Source organism: Gadus macrocephalus, chromosome 12 (genome assembly GCF_031168955.1).
Source record: "Gadus macrocephalus chromosome 12, ASM3116895v1".
NCBI classification, from domain to species: domain Eukaryota; kingdom Metazoa; phylum Chordata; class Actinopteri; order Gadiformes; family Gadidae; genus Gadus; species Gadus macrocephalus.
The window spans coordinates 20,892,983-20,913,772 of record NC_082393.1 but is presented as its reverse complement, the minus strand read 5'-3'; the positions used below and the strand labels follow the sequence as shown (position 1 = coordinate 20,913,772).

General features: G+C 44.4%; 2 protein-coding genes across 3 annotated transcripts; both read left to right on the top strand.

The window, feature by feature from the left end:
* The first annotated feature begins 1,001 nt into the window (after positions 1 to 1,001).
* On the top strand, positions 1,002 to 15,256 carry LOC132469110 (leucine-rich repeat-containing protein 24-like). Of its 2 annotated transcripts, none has more exons than XM_060067004.1 (8): positions 1,002 to 1,969; positions 4,335 to 4,573; positions 5,038 to 5,124; positions 5,929 to 6,120; positions 6,295 to 6,463; positions 9,090 to 9,352; positions 9,962 to 10,567; positions 11,051 to 15,256. In XM_060067004.1, the coding sequence occupies exons 2-8, from the start codon at positions 4,397 to 4,399 to the stop codon at positions 11,549 to 11,551; spliced, it is 1,995 nt and encodes a 664-aa protein (XP_059922987.1). In that variant the 5' UTR covers positions 1,002 to 1,969; positions 4,335 to 4,396; the 3' UTR covers positions 11,552 to 15,256. The 2 variants fall into 2 exon arrangements, with proteins under 2 accessions (XP_059922987.1, XP_059922986.1); XM_060067003.1 differs by having other exon boundaries at positions 1,005 to 1,974.
* LOC132468554 (alpha-2-HS-glycoprotein-like) lies at positions 14,253 to 20,790 on the top strand. The gene is made up of 8 exons (XM_060066282.1): positions 14,253 to 14,455; positions 17,686 to 17,968; positions 18,163 to 18,273; positions 18,402 to 18,486; positions 18,894 to 19,054; positions 19,336 to 19,452; positions 19,750 to 19,821; positions 20,635 to 20,790. Exons 1-8 carry the CDS (start codon positions 14,253 to 14,255, stop codon positions 20,788 to 20,790), a joined length of 1,188 nt encoding a protein of 395 aa, XP_059922265.1.

The following is a 20,790-nucleotide window of genomic DNA, read 5'->3' as shown; positions in this document are numbered from 1 at the left end:
AGTATGCCCACACAAGGCCCCACATATTGGATATGGATGTATTGTTCAAACACAGTAGCCTAGGCCTGCCTCATAACTATGAACAACTACCAACAGCTAATAAACTCCTCTCAGGACCCCCATGACATTTGTTAGAACCGCTGATCCATAAACAATGTTAGTGCTTATGGAAAGTGCAAGGAGTTGCTTGCGCAAATACCATTTACCTACTTGAAGACTTTTAAGGATTACTCTGTAGAATGGATGGTTTGAGGTTATTTCACAACTGGACCTTTTCATATATTTAACAATAAATGATTAATTAGAATTTGCCACCAGTAATAGCAGCTGAGTTGGAACAACATATGCTTTATACAGAGACTGCTGTCATTGTGTAAATTATATGTATCATGTTGCAAGGAAATATTATAGCTGTAATGGGCTCTGCTCCATTAAATGTTGATGATTGTGTTGTCGGAAATATCGAAATAGTGTCCTGCAGATGTGCAGAGGCAGCCGTGGTCAACTTGAAACTGATATTATCACCACGCATTTCACTGATTAATAGTGACTGACTGATTATGCCATTTCTAACAAAATACAATCAAATAATAGTTATTATATCATACATACAGCACTTTTAAAAGTGGCACTTTCCACATGAAAGACTTCCGAATTTCCGAGTAATTTCCTGATGGGAAGGAACTGAATTCATTTGCCTTGTCATTACATCTACATTAAAAATGTTCAAAAATATTCAATAGGCTTAAACCGCGGCTTAACATTGACGTACACGCCTATCTGTGTGCAGGAATATGTGTGTGAAGCAAGTTTACCCGTTCAATTAATATTACAATTTAATTAGTGAAGCCTAGGGCTAATATTTGACGATAGTGGACCATATCACTCACCTGTTAAAGGCACCCAGTGCAACTTTCGAGGCTTAAAAATAAACATTCAATTTCTAGTCTTTTTTACACGTAGTAAGTTTCAATAACTCCATACCATTACATACCGACATTTAAGCAGCAAAGATGAGACGTCGTTGTGTGGTGAGAACTGATACAAAATCGATAACAACAACAATGCCGCCATTTTCTTTATTTTTTGTAACCTACAATAAATAAAGCAGGCTTCCAGTCAATGGAAAAATGGCTTCTCCCCACCGGCGATTGTTGTTGTTTACGATTTTCTATCAGTTCTCACCACACAACGACGTCTCATCTTTGCTCCTTGAATGTCGATATGTAATGGTATGGAGTTATTGAAACTTACTACGTGTAAAAAAGACTAGAAATTGAATGTTTATTTTTCATTGAATGTTTACATAAAGTTGCACTGGGTGCCTTTAACATGTTACATGTTCTCGCGCAAAAACGTGTGTCATGCATTGCCTACTAGCACCTGCCTTTGCGTCTGAAATAATGAGGGTGTTGTGATGTCACTTTAATTGACCTCTTGACTCCAGCGGCTGTATTTATAGGCTACTACAGCCTGCCATGAATCATGTACATAACATGTCCCTGACCAGCGTGCTGCATGTTCGTGTATCAAAAAGGGGCGGTGCCAGGGGAGAGAAACGTGAATACATTGATTGACATGATGCGCGCACCAGGACATTATCTCGATTACAGTAGAATAGCATTCTGGATTTGAATAAAGAACAACGACCTGATTTAAACGTGGGCTATAGGATGTCAGGCGGTCATAATACGAGGCAAAAGCCACAATTTTTTTTAAACATGAATAAAGAGTCCATTTTCTAAGGATGCGTCGAGCTGGTTGTTGGCTGTCCTATCAGGATGGCTCGAGCACCCCGCACATTGTGTCCGGCACACGAGGATGAACACGCAACTGTTTTGCACGAGCTACATTTCTGGCCGCCGATCGGAATGTAATTACAGTCCGGTTATTCAAAGTAACGAGGGCATTTTTGTCGGAATCTCCGGATCGCACAGCAAGGCATCCATTCTCTCTCCTTCTATCTCTGGTGAGGTAAGGTGTACAGTAGGATAATGTTCGCATCGTCAACCAGAGTGTGCCCATCTTGGATGTAGCCTGGGCTGAATTAGATAAACAAAGCACAACACAGGCTGCGATGCCTGAGCTTTATTAGGAGTCGGTTTCACTGATCTGCATCTGCAAATGCATGTGCATTCCAAAAATATATGAATGTAGGCCTACATTAGAATGGCTTGAATAAATGTTTGTTCTTAATGACATTTCTCGACCTGGAATATCCTCTGCCTGAGCAACAATCATTGTGCGTCCATGTTGTCTGTGTTATTTGAATATTATAATAGAACGTAATACAAATAAATATTTGAAGGTGTAAATAAAACATCACACGTGCTTTGGACGTGAGAAGAGGTAGGCTTTTCAATGCGAGATAGGTTTCCGGCACAGCGGCCACGAAATAAAATGATCCGCAGACTAATTAAGGGATAGGATAATTAACACACGCAGACGCACCCGAACGCAAGCAGGCCAATAAAGACAAAAGACAGACAGACAGATACAAACACACACACACACGTACGCACGCACACACACACACACACACACACACACACACACACACACACACACACACACACACACACACACACACACACACACACACACACACACACACACACACACACACACATTTTTATGGGTAGGCCTATGCGTCCATGTAATGTATGTATGTCCTGGTAAATAACTAACCTTCCCTGAGAAATGTTGAAAGTTAAAGGTCTTTAAAAAAATTTCAAATCTTTAAAAAAGAAAACATTTACTGGATTTGTCTGCTTTTTATTATTATGCATTTCAAGGGTGAAGAGTTACCAACAAACCAGATGTTTGACACAGAGTATATGGTAGTGGGTCAGAGTGGGAGACGTTGCCAATGCTGAGACGTAGTACCAAATTTGTATATGTCTTTCTTACTTAAAAAATAAACATTCTCAGATGTGGTTTGTGTGTGGCTCCATTCATAACAACTTTGAGAATTGCCTCAAGCAAACGTAACCACCTTATACATAGTTTCCCAGTCTTTGTTGTAGCTACATTTATTTTTCTCTGTAGTAGATTCCATCATATTCTGCCTAAATATGCATAGCTGGCGACTTTGTTTGGCATAGCGTAGCATAAAGCAAAGACAGTGACAGCTTACCTGCACTTGATCCACGTGTGCACAGTTTGACTGACATATAACCAAGCCCTATGATGAGAGCTTTCCCTGCTTTCTGCACAGCCATTGGATCAGAGCCAGGTTTGAGAAATTCATCTGTCCTGCAGTGGTTTGACCTTTGCAGATTAGCGCCAATCACAATGTGGGCCATCGTCTCAATGTGTAGGATGCGTGACAAAGGATAAATGCTCAGCAGTCCCTCATGAAAGGAGACCCCTGGTCAAGCTACACCCCTCCTTGAGAAGGATCCCAGACCTGGTTACACTGCTCTATTCTCTACCAGCTTTACTGTGTCTTCCACGGATAATATGCACAGATACATGTAGTAGTTAAAAGCGAGGAATCACACATTAAGACATGAACATTCAACAAATCTCAGGACTTGCTCAAAATAATTATGGCTTACACCTATGGTGAACCCTAAATGGTATTTGTGTGTGTCTGTGTGTGTGTGTGTTTGTGTGTAAAGTGTTTGTGTAGGTGTGTGTATAGACAATAGCATTTAACAATGGCATTTAGACAAGCCCTTTGTAATGTTATGCTATGTCCCATATATACACAGGATCAACATGAAAAGATCAACTCACAAAATATCCTGCTCAATTAAGTGGCCGTAAAATAGCACGTTGGTGTTGTTTTAAGGAAATAATGTAATTCTGCTAGAGCAAACTTCAAATAACTGCTTCTGAGTTCTGACACACAAACAGTGTCTGTCATATTGTGCAAAGTGAAATAAATAGTGTTTTTGTTTTGTTTTGTGTATGTATGGAGTCTGGGGGAGTGGTTATTAACGTTGCACATAACTCCATGCAGAAGAATGGTGGCAGTCAGCTCAGATATGGACCTCAGCTAAATCTAAGCAGAGAGGGGTAAATGGAAAAATAAGAAGGAATGAACACAGCGCAGCGATAACATGATGAATATGCACACATTTGTGCACAACACAATGTTGATCCTCTTGAGAATCAATGTTTTCCTTCAAGTTCTACCTACAGTCCACAAGGCTGTATTCCAAGTGTTCCAACCTGCTGTGTCAGGCAGTGATGCAGTGCGATATTATTAATGTATCTAAATACATTGAAAAGGACACATGACGGTGTAGGAATCGCTGTGTTATTAGCATGGAGCTCCATTGTCATGCACTCTGCTCACTCACCTCCTTCCTCGCTGTCCACCACAGGAGCCTGAGGGGCCACACCCGGATCGTCTATCTGCCTGCGTACCCCCAGCCCCGCCCCAGCTATGGGTCCCCATTCCCCTGTCCTGTGCCTCCTTTCCCTGCTCCTCCTGCTGTCGAGCCTGAGCCAGGGCCACGGCACCATCTCCTGCCCGGCTAACTGCCGATGCTACAGCCTGACTGTGGAGTGTGGGTCCATGGGCATCCGGGACGTCCCCAAACACGTCCCGCCAACCACACAGGTAGCAGAGGCCTGGGACGGCCCCCGAGGCCACATGCGTGTGCACACTGAGTGTAGAAAGTAGAGCTAATCGTGGTCACGGTATCAGAATTGATTATTGATCTTTGGAATCTCCAAAATTATATTTATATGATAAGAGTCACCTTGTATTTGTGATTGCCATGGCTCCTCTGCACTCTTGATTGATTCAGTCCCACTGGTAAATTGCTTTGGATGAAAGAAAATGAACAGATCGCATAAAGCAAAGGGACATAAAAACGGTTAAATAAATGCTAAAGTCCATGTTATGAGTCGGGTGTAATGAACAAACAAATGATTGGATGACGGGCCCACCTGTGGTTAGGCAGGTCAGAACACTACTGCAGGGCAGGAAGTAGGTGGTACTCCATCTCATGTGCACTTATTCAATCGATGAAGTGTTCCTTCTTATCTTTCTTCTTTCCAACTACTGTTGTGTCCATCCAGACCATCTTTCTTCAGGACAATTTGATTGGTCAGATTCGGCGAAAAGACCTCCCACAACTGAGGCGGCTGCATTACCTCTACCTGCAGGTAACCACACACACACACACACACACACACACACACACACACACACACACACACACACACACACACACACACACACACACACACAAAGAAAGCAGTTTGAGCAAGCCTGAAATAAAGAGATCTTGCAATATCAACTGTTATTTTGGGCTACACAATACATACCATATACACAATACATACTATATACCACTTATATATCTGTTGTTGTGGTACAAGTGTTGTTTTCATGTTATTCAATTCAGTTGAATGAACGTGAACAATGTTTTTGCCAAAAGCTGTTGAGTCATTCAGTTGGGGAACTGAACATGAAATGGTGATTTACTGAGTCAGTGTCCTTGAATGGTGGTCTGGATTTAGGATTTAGGATAAGCCGCATTAATATAACAACTAGGGATTCAAACCAAGCTCTCCTAACTGAAAGAATATTTTCTATTATGTCCTATTTTCTGAATCCAGTAGTCAGATTGTTTTCTCCTCTGAAGGGGGACATGTTCAAATCAACAGGACCCATGCACAGAAGGCTTAGCAGCTTTGCTACGGTTCGACATTCATTTTAAATGCACTCTTATACCCAATCCGTTGTATAGATGCTAACTTGAAGGATACAGGGAGCTGGGTTAATGCTCCGACCCAGCAGCAGTGTTAGTCAAGCTTCTGTTTTTGAGGGTGGGCGGGTATTGGAGACGGTAGGGCGCCTCCTCCGAATCCTCCCGACTCCCGATTTATTAAAAAAATTTTACCTTCATCTCGCTTGGAACAGAAAATCTTGCATATTGCACCTTAAACATCTCTGCGTGTTTTCAGAACAACACCATCTCGGCCGTGGAGGCCGGCTCCTTCCAAAACCAGCATCAACTGCTGGAACTGGCTCTGAACGGGAACCGGATTCACCTCGTGACAGCTGAGATGTTCCAGGGGCTGGAGCACCTCAGAATCCTCTACCTGGCAGGAAATGACATCACACAGTTACAGGATTACACATTCCGGGGCTTGCAGGTAAAACCAATTTCAAAGAACTTCACTCATAAACAAATAACCTCATTGCGATCCATCATTGCAAATGGTTCTTTCAATCCTAAGCAAGCGCAACACTTTTGTGTATATGTGTGTTTCCGCATGTGTGCATGCGTGCGTGCGTGCGTGCTTGCGTGTGTGTTTTTGCTCTCACAGCGCCTCCAAGAACTCCACCTACAGCACAACAGTATAGAGATGCTGTCGGACCAGGCGCTGGTCGGTCTGACCTCCTTGGCTCTGCTGGATCTGAGCAGAAACAACCTGCACACCATCGGGGCGGCGTCTCTACGGCCGCTGGTCAGCCTGCAGGTGCTACGTATCACAGGTGAGAGAGAGAGACACCGGGGAGAGAGAGAGAGAGAGAGAGAGAGAGACAGAGGGGCAGAGGGTTTGGACTCCCACATCAAAGACATTGTTTCTGTTTCTCTGCCAGGACTAGCGCTTGAACACTAGGGTCACCTTTCTCCTCCATGCAGGCCATCATATAGTGCGTCGATGAATCTTAAGGGGCACCAAGCCAAGTAAATATATATATATACATATATATATCGCTGATTCTTGAGAGTCGGGACAAAACATGTCCTACATAGAAAAGTCTACTTTATATCAAAAATTAAGAAATTCATCATGATTGACATACTTACAAATTTAAATCTAAAGGAATATATATAGAAATATTTTTTAGAAAAATCGAAATTTGAATTATATTGAAAATATTAGGAATTAATACCAGAAACAATTGGTGGACATGTTTTGCTGATCTGACACTTTTGGTTCCCAGTGCATCCCTGTCTGACTTGATAATTCATAACGGCAATTAAATGAATTAATGATGATGATGATCATCTGATCTTGCCTAGGGCACTCTTTCATTGATTTTGCGGTGGTCACTAATAGCAATGAATGCCCTCTGAGTTGGTTTTGGTGACAAAAATATCAATAAATATTCCAGAATATTCATGACATGCAAATGTCTCAACTCTGATTGGCTAACAGTTGTCCATCACTGTAACTAACCCATTTAACTTCCAGAGAGACACACGGGGGGAGAGAGAGGGAGAGAGAGAAGGACAGAGAGGGAGAGAGAGAGAGAGAGAGAGAGAGAGAGAGGGAGAGAGAGAGAGGGAGAGAGAGAGAGAGAGAGAGAGAGAGGGAGAGAGGGAGAGAGCGAGAGAGACAGAGAGAGAGAGAGAGAGAGAGAGAGAGAAGGAGAGGGGGAGAGGGGGAGAGGGAGAGAGAGAGAGAGAGAGAGAGAGAGAGAGAGAGAGAGAGAGAGAGAAGGAGAGGGGGAGAGGGAGGGAGAGAGAGAGAGAGAGAGAGAGAGAGAGAGAAGGAGAGGGGGAGAGGGGGAGAGGGAGAGAGAGAGAGAGAGAGAGAGAGAGAGAGAGAGAGAGATATCTCTTGGCCAAGAAAGAAGAGTTGAGGAATCAATGGTTGGATTGAACATTCATTGACCTTGACCGAGGCCCGGGCACTCCCGGCCGCCACGTCTCCCGTCTTGCCGCGGCACCCCGCGGCCCAGGCACCGTGACCTTGGGCACCGCAACCATGGCCACGGCCTATTTTTGCACCAAAAAGATTTGAAAACCATGAAAGTTTAAAATCCGCCCCCCCTAGGTTGTGCGAACGCCCCGCCCGTTGAGAAACCATGGTCTAGGGCCAGCCCTTCTCTGGGATTTGGATGAATAACACGACCTCTGGCTTAGATATTGAGTGCACCAGTGAAGTTTAGATTGTGTAAAGGAAACAAGAAAGTCAGGGAGCAAAGACTTGAGGCCTCCAGACTGAGGTCTTTCAGTGGCTTATTGTATGCTCAGCCTCACGATTTTGTACTTTTAAAGGCCTTGTATTTTGCCATTGAACCAGAAAAAAAAGAAGAGCCTTTATTCGCCCGACCGAGACCAAATCTATATTCCTTTTTTTTTTTTCAATTTCCCCGTCACCATGGAGACAAGAATTCCGATAAAATAAAACAGATTGAATAATGCATGCCTTGAACTTTTGACCAATGGTTGTTCACATTGCCCTCTTCAGAAACTAAGCCAAAAATGTATTTCAGTGAAGGCTGTTTATTCGTCTTCCGCGCAATAACTAATCAATCAATCAGTGACTTCTTTCTTGCGACCTCACCACACTTATTTTCCTCCAGAAGTATGCTTCCCTCTTAAAGTGTAATTCCGGCAAAAATTTAACCCAGGGTCTTTGTTTTGGCATGAAAACCCATCAAATAAGCCCTCAAGATATCTTTTTCATTGAAAATCCATGAAATTGGCTTGGGGCATTGAGTTTCGCCTCCAAATCCATGCTTGATTGTAGCGAACAAATATTTTGTAACTGTAACCTACATATGAAAGTCCTTTTAATTTACATGTCAACACTTGCTATATATTATTTATAAATATAAATTACATAAATTAAAAAATCCCAAACTTTCCTCCTTGAACTGAACTCCGGCGCATTCGGCAACCGACTTGTGTGGACTTCCTGTAAACACGGACCTACCAGTAATGCTTGTTAGTCTTTTTAAATAAACTCTGGGTTTGCAAACTAAGTTGTTTGTGCTTCGTTTTATGTGTAGGGACCCTAGTCATGCTACTGCAGAGGTTTGGTGCAAAAATGCTGATTTGGAAGCGAAACTCAATGCCCCAAGTCAATAACATGGACGCCAAACATTGCGCCGGGCACTAATACTCGATTTTCAATGAAAAAGGTATCTGGAGGGCTTATTTGATGGGTTTTCATGCCAAAACAAAGACCCTGGGTTCAATTTTCGCAGGAATTACACTTTAAGACTCTCTCTGCTTCGGTCTCACCTCAGAACCAATGCATTCTCAAACCTGAGCCTCTACAAAATACGCCAACACATCTGCTGATGCACTCAGAGCAGTGCATCAGAATCTGTGTGTGACCGGGGTCTCTCTACTCTTCGATGCTGCCGCCCATCCCCTCAGACAACCCGTGGCGGTGCGACTGTGCCCTCCACTGGTTGAGGAGCTGGATCGACGAGGAGGGCCAGCGTCTGCTCAGCTCTGCCGAACGGCGGCTGGTCTGCACCGAGCCCCCGCGCCTCTCCCACCTCAGCCTGGTGGAGGTGCCCCTCAACAGCCTGGTGTGCATCCCCCCTCTGGTGCAGCTGGAGCCCAGGAGGCTGGCCGTGCGGCTGGGGGAGAGTCTCCGGGTGTCCTGCCACGCCTCGGGATATCCGCGACCGCAGGTACCGTATTCATACACACCCTGGACGTAAGGCTTAGTTATGGTTCCACGTCGACGCAACGCAAGGAGGTTTACGGACCCATTACGTCCTAACGGAGTCTCCTTGGGTCCGCCGCAAGGGCCTGACGTGCGCCTCCCCTTGCGTTGACCTTGCGTCGAGGCGACGCAGCAGCAAGGGCTGTGATTGGTCCGCTCACTCAAACCCGACGCAGAACCAAAACAGGTATACGACTGCGTTGAAGCGTCTGGTTGGCCATTGCGTTGCGTCGGCTTGGAACCTTCACTGAGCCTTTAGTCCTTTGAAGCGTGCTCACAGAGTGGTACTCACTGTCTGCAACGTCCGATTTGGGGTCTGTTTTGGGGTGTTGTTGTACTTGTGTACCCCATGGCCAGTTGTCTGCCAATTAACAGTGACCAGATGAGCAGTCTTTGTGTGATTGCAAACAAGCTGACATTTGCAATTGATTGTCTTCATAGTTAGGATAAATCATCGCCAACCAGATCCAAGAAGACTTGCCAGAAAGTGGGCCACTGACAATGATCAGTATGATGATTGAAACAATGGTCCTCTCCATGTATGTATAATCATGACGATCCCATCTGCCCACAGGTGACCTGGAGGAAGGCCTTCCAGGGTAAGGTGGTGCTGTCCCCCCGGGGCCTGGTGCACGAGCTGGGGGGCGGAGGGTCCGCGGGCGGCGGCGGCGGCGGGGCCAGAGAGGAGGAAGAGGAGGACGCCTCGGACGAAGGGAAGGTGCGTCTGCAGAAGAGCGAGGGGGGCGAGCGCTTCGACCCCGACACGGGCAGCGGCATGCTGTTCCTCAGCAACGTGACGGTGGCGCACGCCGGCTTCTACGAGTGCGAGGCCTGGAACGCCGGCGGCGTGGCCCGGGTCACCTTCCAGCTGGCCATCAACTCCTCCACCTCCTCGTCCTCCGCCTCCTCGTCCTCCATCTGGGCGTCCTGGTCCCAGGCGAGCGCGCCCTACTACCCCTCCTGGCCCCGCCTGAGGAACCACCGGCCCGCCTCGGGCTCGGACGTCAGCCGCGAGCCGCTGTACGCGCTGGGCAGCATGGCCTTCAGCGCCCTGGGGCCCGCCACTCAGACGGCCATCGCCATCGGCATCTCGCTGCTGGCGCTCACCGCGCTGCTGCTGGTGGCCATGATCTACAGCCGGCACCAGCAGCGGGAGAAGGAGGCGGACGTGTCGGAGAAGGTGAGTGCCCTCGGCAGGGAGGTGAGCCAGTAGCGGATAGTAGATCCGTTTGTATGCGGGTTAAACCCCGATCGGGTTTATTCGTTCACTATTGGATCAGAGTAACCAATCAATGGTTCTATGTATATTTTTAGTGTATTTATTGTGATGTTTGGTGGAGTGCGTATTATATACATTCAAATCAGTCATGTATCCAGTGTGTTGTAACAGACCATCAAGGTATCGCTTTAAGGCACAATGAAAGTCTTTTTCACCAAAGGTCCTTTTCAAGCAACTTTGCAAAATCAAGAAGCATACAGCGTGGAGGTTTTTTCATAGAGATTGTGAGCAATAAAAGAAACAGTTTTTATCTAAACAAATCTTGATCAAACCCATCACACTAAAGGAGGGGGGGGGGTCACAACAGATGCACACAAATAAATAAACTTGACTTGACTTGACAAAGGTCTCCTAAAGCAACGCTTTGTGTGTCCCCCACCGTAGGAGGAGAGCATCCTGTACGTCAACGACTACTCGGACGGGCCCACCACCTTCGCCCAGCTGGAGGAGTACCGTGACGAGCGGGGCCACGAGATGTACGTGCTGAACCGCGCCAAGCCCGTCCTGCCGCCCGCGCCCCCCGCCTCCGCCGGCCCCCTGGGGGGTTACCCGGCCCCGGCCCCCTCCGACAGCCTGTCCTCCTGCAGCCCCGTCCGCTCGGCGGGGCCCGGACAGGCCGTGAGCCCGGCCCCGGCCCCCAAGAAGCAGCAGCATCAACTCCAGCAGCAGCAGCAGCAGCAGCAGCAGCAGCAGCAGCAGCAGCAGCAGCTGGAGAAGCTGGAGAAGCTGGAGCATCAGCAGGAGCCGGACATACGGACCATGCGGAGGATGGCTGGGGAGGGGGGTGAGGCGGAGCCCGTGGTCACGTCCGAGGCGGAGGGGATGTTCCTCAACCACACGGGCCTCTTCATGGACTCCCAGATCGCCTACGAGATTCACTGCTGAGGAGGCGCCCGCGTGGAAAACTTAAGCTAAAGAAATCCAGAGATCCCTAAACGTTCGAGATGGGATACGTGACTCCGCTTGATTCATTCCGCTTACTGTGCTTCTTGTGCTGACCATTCGTGTGTGAGACATAAAAACAAACGACAAAAACAAACCGACCCATTGAGGTGAAGGGGGGGAAAAACACGCAACGCGTCGAGAGAGGAACACGAGCCTGGTGCCTAAAAAGGAACGCCATTCATACGTGGAGGTTCAGGAGAAGGACTTTGTTCAGGTTGGTCCTCGCCTCACCTGGGTGACCTCGCGTGTGTATGTGTGAACAACCCCCCCCCCCCCCCCCCCGCCCGCCCTCACCCCTTTCTCTTACACTATTAGACTTGAGGTGATGTCACTGCACCAGACAAGGTTCCTGTGCTGGGGCGAGACACTTTGCCAGTGAAGGTGATTACTTGAGAGAAGGCTTTGGCTGCTGTGACTCACTCACATCGCTCCAATCAAATCTGAAAGTAAATCCGTCTGATGTTTGCATAAAGCGACCCCCCCCCAACCCACTCCACAAACCCACACACACACACACACACACACACACACACACACACACACACACACACACACACACACACGCACACACTTTCATACAATAATACTGAGGGTAGACTATATTCTGTTGTCTATATGGTCACGGAGGGTAGATACATTCAACAGTATATTACTGCGTTGGATCTACTCATGATGTTTCAACATGAGATAGCAGGGAGGAAACTCTTCGAGTCGGTTTAGCCATACATCTGGGACCTCATGTACAAAAGCATCCACAGTGTTTGATACGGGACGTGGAACAAGCTGCGTCCATGTTACAACACAAATCACTGAAGCTAAACCTTGTTTGTGGTCGTACAGGGGGAAAATGATCGATGATTTGTGAGCGTGTTATGACTGCCTGAGTGGGTACATATAGCCAGGGGGGGAAATAAACATAGTTCAAGTAATTGGATACAATTCACCGTTACATAACGAACAGCTAATGTTATTTTTTTTATTGATTAAGATTCAGCAGAGGACCAGTCGTCCAATTATTTCTTCACATACAACGTATATTATCTCCAGACAGGCCTTTCGTACAGTCCTACTTTACAAGAGGGAACTAGTAGCTGTCATATCAAGGATGAAATGTATGGAAAGCATGTGTCGATGGAGCGTTAATTGGATATTATATTATTCGGTCTAAGGGAATATTTGAGTTCATTCAAAGTAAAACTTAACGCAGATTTAGAGTGGTTTGCTACTCGGTGCAATCTAAATGTACAGATTTACATTTCCACACACATAAGTATTTGACTAATTCCTTGCTAAAGTTAGTGTGTTAACAGGTTTTAAAAGATAGCACTACAAGTCAAGTCATAAAAATAGGGAATATTGAATTGTGTTATTTGCTTAAGAGTCATCTATCAGAGATCAAATTAATATCGTAAAGGTGCTTAGTAAAAATATATTCTAAAGGGATTTTCTGTAGCCTTCCCTACCCGTCTTTTCTTCCTTAAAAAACGTCTCTCAGCATTGGTTATTCAAATGTTAAAAAATACCGACACAGATGTCTGCTCCTTCTATGTACCAGGGCATAGTAGTAGACTCAACTTCACTTGTTGAGTCTACTACCCTTGCCCTGGTTTCTTGTACATGGCAAATGTGTTATTGCAGAAAACCACCAGTAGGGGGCTGTCAAAGATTTTTGTCTTGCACCTATTTCTGAATACTCATGGTGTTAGGAGAGTGGAGAAAGGTTTGGAACCTTAATTTGAGTCGCAGTGAGTCGAATGACTGGTAGTAGCAGCAAATAACAGTTATTACTATGTAATCATACTGTCGGCACTGCTCTAGAGAACTGCTCCCTTGTGTCAGGCCCATTTTGTTGACAGCACTGCTAGATTCACATTTATAAGATACTATTTTACAAAAGAAAATAAGCCAGGGTTTTTTGTTTTCATGTTCAGCATGCCAGAAGTTCAAGATAATGCCGCCACTGTCTTTCTCCAAAGTTCTCAGGAATGGAATTTAAAAGCATAGAATGTATCCATCTGCGGTTCTTCGTTAATGAAGTTTCCCTTTTGAATCGGGACTCTCTCAACGGGCGTTGACAGCCTCTGACACTGGGACATGTCACAAGTTCAGCTTCCTAAGTCGCAGATTTAAAAAGAGATAATATACGATATCTTCATGACGTTGAAACATTTAATGGCTGCCATATTTTTCATGGTTAGGTGTCTCCAGACTGTTTTATAATTCTAGACTCGATGTAGGCCTTTGTCTTCGATTTTTTAATACAGTCGTTTAAAGTAGCACAAATGAATGTCAAAATATGACTATTACCCAAAATAATGGACTATACGGGAAGATGCTTGATCACAGAAACACATTCTATCCGTTTAAATTCTATGATTTCAGCCAATGTTCCCTCCTAATCAACATCAATGTACAGTGTGAAGATGCATGGTGATGTATTTCAAGGGCATTATCTATCCTTTTATTTCTCCTTTTATATGTAATAATCTTGTAAAGTATGAAAGTGTAAGATATGCTTGCTATACAGATGGGGTTTCCTCTACAAACCTCAATCTTCCCCACTCTAAGTCATATATTTGTTTACGTTTTTAATTATGCAGAGTCTAGGAATTCCTATTCCAAAAGATATTATCTGGTACAGATGGTTCGTAATAATCTGGGGCAGGGCAATGCAGCGGCGGGGATGTACGGCTCCCAGCCGACAGGTGTTGAGATCCATCCCCAATGCCGCAGCCTACCTGCAGGGGGCCTCCTGGAGCCAGATGGCCCCTGGGTCCCTACCCTAGGTCCCTTCCCACCTGCCCCACCTACCTGCTTCCTTAATGACATGTATCTGAATCCATTGTAAGTCGCTTTGGGTGAAATTGTCTCCTAAATAGGTCCACAACGCACATGAACAATGTCTCCTTTTATATCAAGGGTGGTTTATTGACCGTTATTGATTTCTTCATTACCCATGGGACATTTCTGATCTCCTGGCTGAAAACACTGCGTCATGCTTAGATGCAACGGTGGATGTTAGATGTTGCCTCATCCTTATATTCTCTTATCCCTCAAGAACTTTGAAAGTTGATACCTCAAATGGCCTGATTTATTTGCCGAATTAATTCAAGAACATAATATTGATGTTTACAATGATATATTCGATTCACATGTCATTCATTTTTGTTTGCTGCGGTTATCACGCAACAATGTAAGAAAACATTCAGACACACAAATGTGCATTCGAACCCACGGATCAATTCTATCATCAAGTACTTCAGCCATTATTTGAAAATCATGTCATCTCATTGTCTTCATTCAATCTTTGCTAGAAGTACAAAGCTACGGCATTTGACTCAGCCATGTCGTTGTTCATTACGTAACCAGTGCTACATGTTTGTTATGGCTGCTATATAATTCTCTGTGGGTATACAATTGTTTCTACTATGGTTGGTTTGTTATTTTAAACATGTTCAGCATATTACCTAGTGTATTGAGTACCAATTATTTATTGATTTGTATGTTTATATTCAGATCAACTTTATTTAATATACTTAATTTATTCAAATCCCTTTGTGAATGTATTTATTTTGGGGGATTTAAAAAATGTATTGTATGCTCCATTCTATTTTAAAGTAATAAAGTCAATCTGTGCCGTTCCTACTTTGCATCAAATATTTCTGCAAACCCTTACTTTCACTTCTTGTTTCATTCAATGTAACTGCTCCCATGCAGGCTGACAACACAGAGAAAGTGGACCCCGTCTGAGGCTAAAGAGCAAGCTATAAATCTGCTCTCAGGCACAGAGACATTGAGGGGCAGGTGCATCATGGGAGTTGGGGTGTTGATCTCCTGACAAGTTGTCAGACTTGGCACAAAGCAACCGCAGCCAAAAGGAGGAAGCTGGTTGTTTCTGAGGTGTGCCAACAAGAGGAGGCAATACACAGTGCAAGGGCAGTCTTTAACAGGGCCAGCGTCCAAATAAATAAAAGGGGTGCTGGTTATGGCAAGGGATAATACAAGTCCTATTAACTCAACTAATTGAGCAAACCATTGAATCCGTGTGGAAATCCATTTGGACAGTTGTTCCCATCACAGGTCTCTTCAATTATTTTCGGTACACTGGTTAAACTTTGAGCCTTTTGTTCTGTATCAGTTGATGTCTTTCCAAGCCAGAGTGTAAATAAACAGATATGGTCAGTATTGATATAGTACACTTTCTGAACTCTGTAGTTATGTCAATATAACTGCAGTCTACTGAGTTTTCTTGACCCAATTCTGGTCACCCTAAATGAACTGTGGCATTGGCCAACTCAGTCTAAAACCAAAATGTGGTATAACTAGGGAAATAGCAGAAAACATAGTAGTTTTACAATAACAACTCTAAAATAGTGAGACACTTTCTTTTGCATAGGCCTGCATCCACGTGCCGTGACTGTCAAGTGTCTTTCTGCAAGAAACAAACAAGATTGCCTACATTTGTTTTATTCTCAGTGGGAAATGCAATATTTGTATATAGATTCGACATTTAAACATTTCTAGAGCGAAAAGTGCATTATATTGTCATTATCTTCTTTCAGTGATATCATTTCTAGTTTGTTAGTTATTTGGTGAGTGCTGCAAGCAGAGCTTAACTATTGTGGATCTTTCTTTATTTCTTTCTTTATTATCCTTACCTCAAAATCCCAAGAAAAGCTCTCAACAATATGTGTCCAAAACACAAAAAATGGGTTTTGGTTCTGAGGGTCTTCATAAAGAGGGGGGCGTGTTATCCGCATGGCATCCATACAACCCACGCCAAATTGATGATACTTTTTTAGTATGCGTTGTATCTGTCAAGAGCCTGTTATAAATGTAGTGTTAGAAATTTCATCTGAAACAGCGGGTTCACTTGGTCTTTAAGTTGGTATTCGTACATTTTTTCAAAAGGCCTCAACGACCATATTGCAAAACTTCCATTCACACTAAACTCTCAGGTCAAACTTTTTTGTTAAAGATCTGTTTTTGCATTTTTATAGAGTGAGATGGACAGGAAGGTATGGGAGAGAGAGGGGAGGACATGCAGCATAGGACCGCGAGCAGGAATCAGCCCCGGGTCGCTGCGATCAGGACCAAGCCTTAATGGTACACGCTCTCCCCGGATGCGCAACCGTTAAGCTAAACTTTGAATAGAATTACATGGATTTGTGAATTTATAAGAAGATTGGTATTTAGATTAGAAAACGTATTGTGTTCTCTATTTTTGAAAGAAGTAACAAATATGTGCAATTCCTGCTTTGCACAATATATACAAACCTTGTCATTCACCTCTTGGTAAGTTCAATGTTTAATGAACCCAATTTTAAATTTAATGATTAACTTTCCTGTATTTTCTGATTAAACTTTGAGCCTGGTGTTGTTTTTCGCTGATCCAGCTTTTCCAAGCCACTCTGTATGTATTGATCCTGTCAAGAGTTCCCAATCCTTACTGTGTAGTTTTGCTAATATTGTGATTATTGTGTAAGACACAAGACTTTAAGACACAAGACTGGGGTGAACAAATGACGGTATAATTTGTTCATCCCCCCCCCCCTTTTCTTTTCAAAAGGTAACAGATATATTCTGTTCCCCCTATTTTAGTTTGCAGTGTAAATCTAAGGCATATTTGTCTATATAATTTTCACTGAGGTGCCTAACATCAATGAGACTCCCTGAATACATATTGGTAAAAACTAAAACAAAAGACAAAAATGCCAACAAATGCTTTGCACACAATATGTTAAGTTAGTATTAACCTTTTGTTATTGTAGTACCTTAAGCAAAACCCGAAATAAAGTACTAACTTCTAATACCACTCAAGTCAAGTACACTTTCTCAGAGGGCTTTACAGGTCAAACTGCATGACACCTTTTAACCCTCTGAAAAGGTTAAAAGGAAAGGTTAAGGGAAATGCAAGGACTACATTTTTGCAAAAAAACAACAATTCCTGTTTGCTCTGACAGCCATCACCGACCACTGACCCAGGGCGGTTAAAGTCTCTGTTTATTTGGCAGCCCAGCTATACCCCTTGACCTCTACTGCGTTAGCATCGGCCCACGTTATCCTCACCCCAGAGTCTCTCTATATAAGCCCCCTGGCCTCATCGTGCTGCACCCATCCCTCTACTGCCCCTTCTCCTCCCTCAGCCAGGCCGTCATCATCATGAGAGGACTAGTGTTGTTGCTGAGCGCGGCGGTGGCGCTGTGTGGGGCTGCGCCCGCGCTGGAGCCTGTGACCTGCAGCGTGGACGGGTTTGAGACCACAGCCGTCCGCTTCGCCATCCAGCATATCAACCAGCAACAGGACCATGGCTACAAATTCCAGCTGTCAGAGGTCATCCTCGTAAGCGCGACTCAGGTGGGACCCCCTCCTGCTCCCCTTAACATGTTTGGGCAAATAGTAGATATATATACAAGTGAGACTGAGTGAGAAGTTTAAGAACAACTGGAGAGAGTGCACTGAGTCAGAGAGACATGTCTGGTTGATGTTTGATAATACAAATAATAATAATCACACTTATCACTTGGATTTCTTTACTCTTCACTCTCAAGAAAGTACAAGGGTGTTTGATCGTGATGAGGGTGAACCTCCAGGAGACCAAATGCCACAGCTCCGACCCCAAACACTTTGAGGACTGTGAAGTCCGTCATGGCGGGGGAACGGTAACTCTTCAGACTCTCCCCTCCCCATATCCGACACATGTGGAGCCTTTTTTAAGAAATCCTTTACTACCCAACAACTTCATCTCTCTCCCTCTCTCTTCATCCCTCCCCCTCAACGCCAAATATAGGTTGTGACGGCAGGCTGTGTGGTTGTGTTATCCGTCCAGGGAGATGTCGCATCGGTCGTTTCACATAAATGTGCAACTACTAAAGGTAGGCTTTTTTTGATTCACTTTCATATTCTCACAAGATTCTCAGAATGCATAAACAATGACAACGGTAACATACATTACTGTACATTTTACCTTACAGCCGTCCAAGAGCTCAACTATTCTTAACATTATTACCGAAATGTAACTACACAGTGAGTTAAGGGTTAAGGTTTAAGGGTTAAGATAGCAATAGGTAAAGAAAACAAGGTTAAGCACTAGGTTAACCTTAGGTTAAGCTTTAGGCTAATCTGGGATCGAGGAGTTCCACTAAAAGGATACTGTCTTGTAAAATGTCACCCTTAACCTTATTTGACATGCTTGGAGTCAAGAAGGAGGGCTTTCCACCAACAGAGACATGGTTCTACTTTACTTACACTGTGTCCGCCCCTCTCCTGTTGGTATCGGCAGATGAGGAGGAGTTGAGGATGTGTCCGGACTGTCCCAGGCTGCAGGATCTTACTAATGTCGAAGGTCTCCAAAGAATAAGGGGAGTGATTAGCAAGTACAACGCCTTAAACGCAACAGAACACTACTTTGTGCTAAGTGACGTGGGAAGAATGAGCGGATCGGTAAACACAAACACAAACGCATGCAATACACATGGTGTCCATTTTCTCTTTTGATGATAGTTTTGTGCGCCATCTTTTGTTGTCAATTTTGTATAATGCAGAATTCTGTAAAATGTTGTATACATTCAAACTAAACTAACATAATCAGATTTATGTAAAAAAAAAATACAATTGAGGAGACCTACTTAAGCGAGCAGTCACAAAATGACAATAAGGACTGATAACAACAAGCAGGCTGCTTTAGCTGGACGCAGGTCTGACTGTCTCCCTTCATCTTCTAGTACATCATGGGAGTGGGGATGAACTATGTGGCTGAGTTTGCAATGGTGGAGACTCACTGCCCAGTGGGAACCAGGATAGCCCCAGAGGCATGCACTCCCCTCTGTCCTGACAGAGCTGTGAGTACACACACACACAACCACACACACATCAAAACACACACACACCTACTCCCAGACACACCCATTGCACTCAAGTTAACATACACAGACACCCATCACACACACAGGCAGAGAAACTAACCTGCTTTTGCACGCACAAACACACACACACACACACGGAATAGAAACCAGAGATAGTGGTCAAAGCTTTGTGTGAAAAATAACACCTCCCTCTTTTAAATAAATGAGAAAGTGAAATATAATATAATATTGTCGCCAGCTGATCTTCTGGTTCTTACCTCACTCTTTCTGCAGCGTCATATCTTCTGCAAGAGCAGTGAAAACCCTAGAAGTAGCCGCCATTACTGTGAGATGTATCCAGCTGTGGTGAGTTCAAGTCAACGCATTTTCCATTGGGTTGCATTACAGGAAACAGCGTTACATCTTTGCCTAGAGATATTTGTTGATTCCCTTGTGAACCATTTAGAAATGAGTGTTAACATTTTCTGTTGTATTCCTTTTGAGCATTATGCTCTGGTCATCATCCAAGGGAATCAGTGGCAAATCGTATACATTTTCATTTATTGCAGTCGGACATGACCTTGAGTTGAAAATAACTAACTGAACGGAGTGGGAATCAACCCTCCAAAATGTAAACCGCAGTTGGCAAAGGATGCTTGCTAATGCACAGAATGCATAAATGCATAGGCCAAATAGCCAAAATAATGGGCCTCCAACATGACATACAAAAACACGGTCTCCCCTGCAACCATTTCAAACATCAAAATCTCAGAGGATTATCAGTACAATTTGAATCAACATTATCAGCAATATCTACATGTTTTCGCTAACTTCTTATGAAGGTTCAACATTAGCAAACACAGCGGGCCAGTGTTTTTTTAGATGTGAAATCTGTAAAATCAAACAAATTCACATTGTCCTTAACAGTGACATATTATACCACCAGGTGTGTGGGATTAGCTGTTACAAGCCGTTTTGAACATCTGCCTCTTCCGACATCACAAGTGGGCGTGTCCACCTTGATGTGGGCTCGATAGATCAGTCTACCCGCCTACCCAGTGGACTGTAGCAAACGTTGCTCATCCCTCCGTCACACATCTAGGTGGACATGTCAAAGAGGCATATTTTCAATGTCACCTTTAACATTACACCAATCGATGGTTTTGGTTGCTCCGTTAGAACAAGGTGGACCTGCAGCCTGGGATGATCGAGCCAGTCTGCCTTCAACTGCCCCGTTTCAACCCCGCAGTCCAATGCACTGAGGGGCCGGCACTCAAGGATATCCATCCTATCTGCAGCTGGCCCCGCCAACCACTCATTCAGCCAAGGAGTTAG

Bases quoted from the DNA above. Each gene is read 5' to 3' on its own strand.
- LOC132469110 (XM_060067004.1), top strand. From the start codon at position 4,397: ATGGGTCCCCATTCCCCTGTCCTGTGCCTCCTTTCCCTGCTCCTCCTG. The intron at 6,121-6,294 runs GTAAAACCAATT...TTGCTCTCACAG, and splicing joins ACACATTCCGGGGCTTGCAG to CGCCTCCAAGAACTCCACCT. The intron at 9,353-9,961 runs GTACCGTATTCA...ATCTGCCCACAG, and splicing joins CGGGATATCCGCGACCGCAG to GTGACCTGGAGGAAGGCCTT.
- LOC132468554 (XM_060066282.1), top strand. From the start codon at position 14,253: ATGGTTCGTAATAATCTGGGGCAGGGCAATGCAGCGGCGGGGATGTAC. The intron at 19,055-19,335 runs GTAAACACAAAC...TTCATCTTCTAG, and splicing joins TGGGAAGAATGAGCGGATCG to TACATCATGGGAGTGGGGAT. The intron at 19,822-20,634 runs GTGAGTTCAAGT...TTGCTCCGTTAG, and splicing joins GTGAGATGTATCCAGCTGTG to AACAAGGTGGACCTGCAGCC.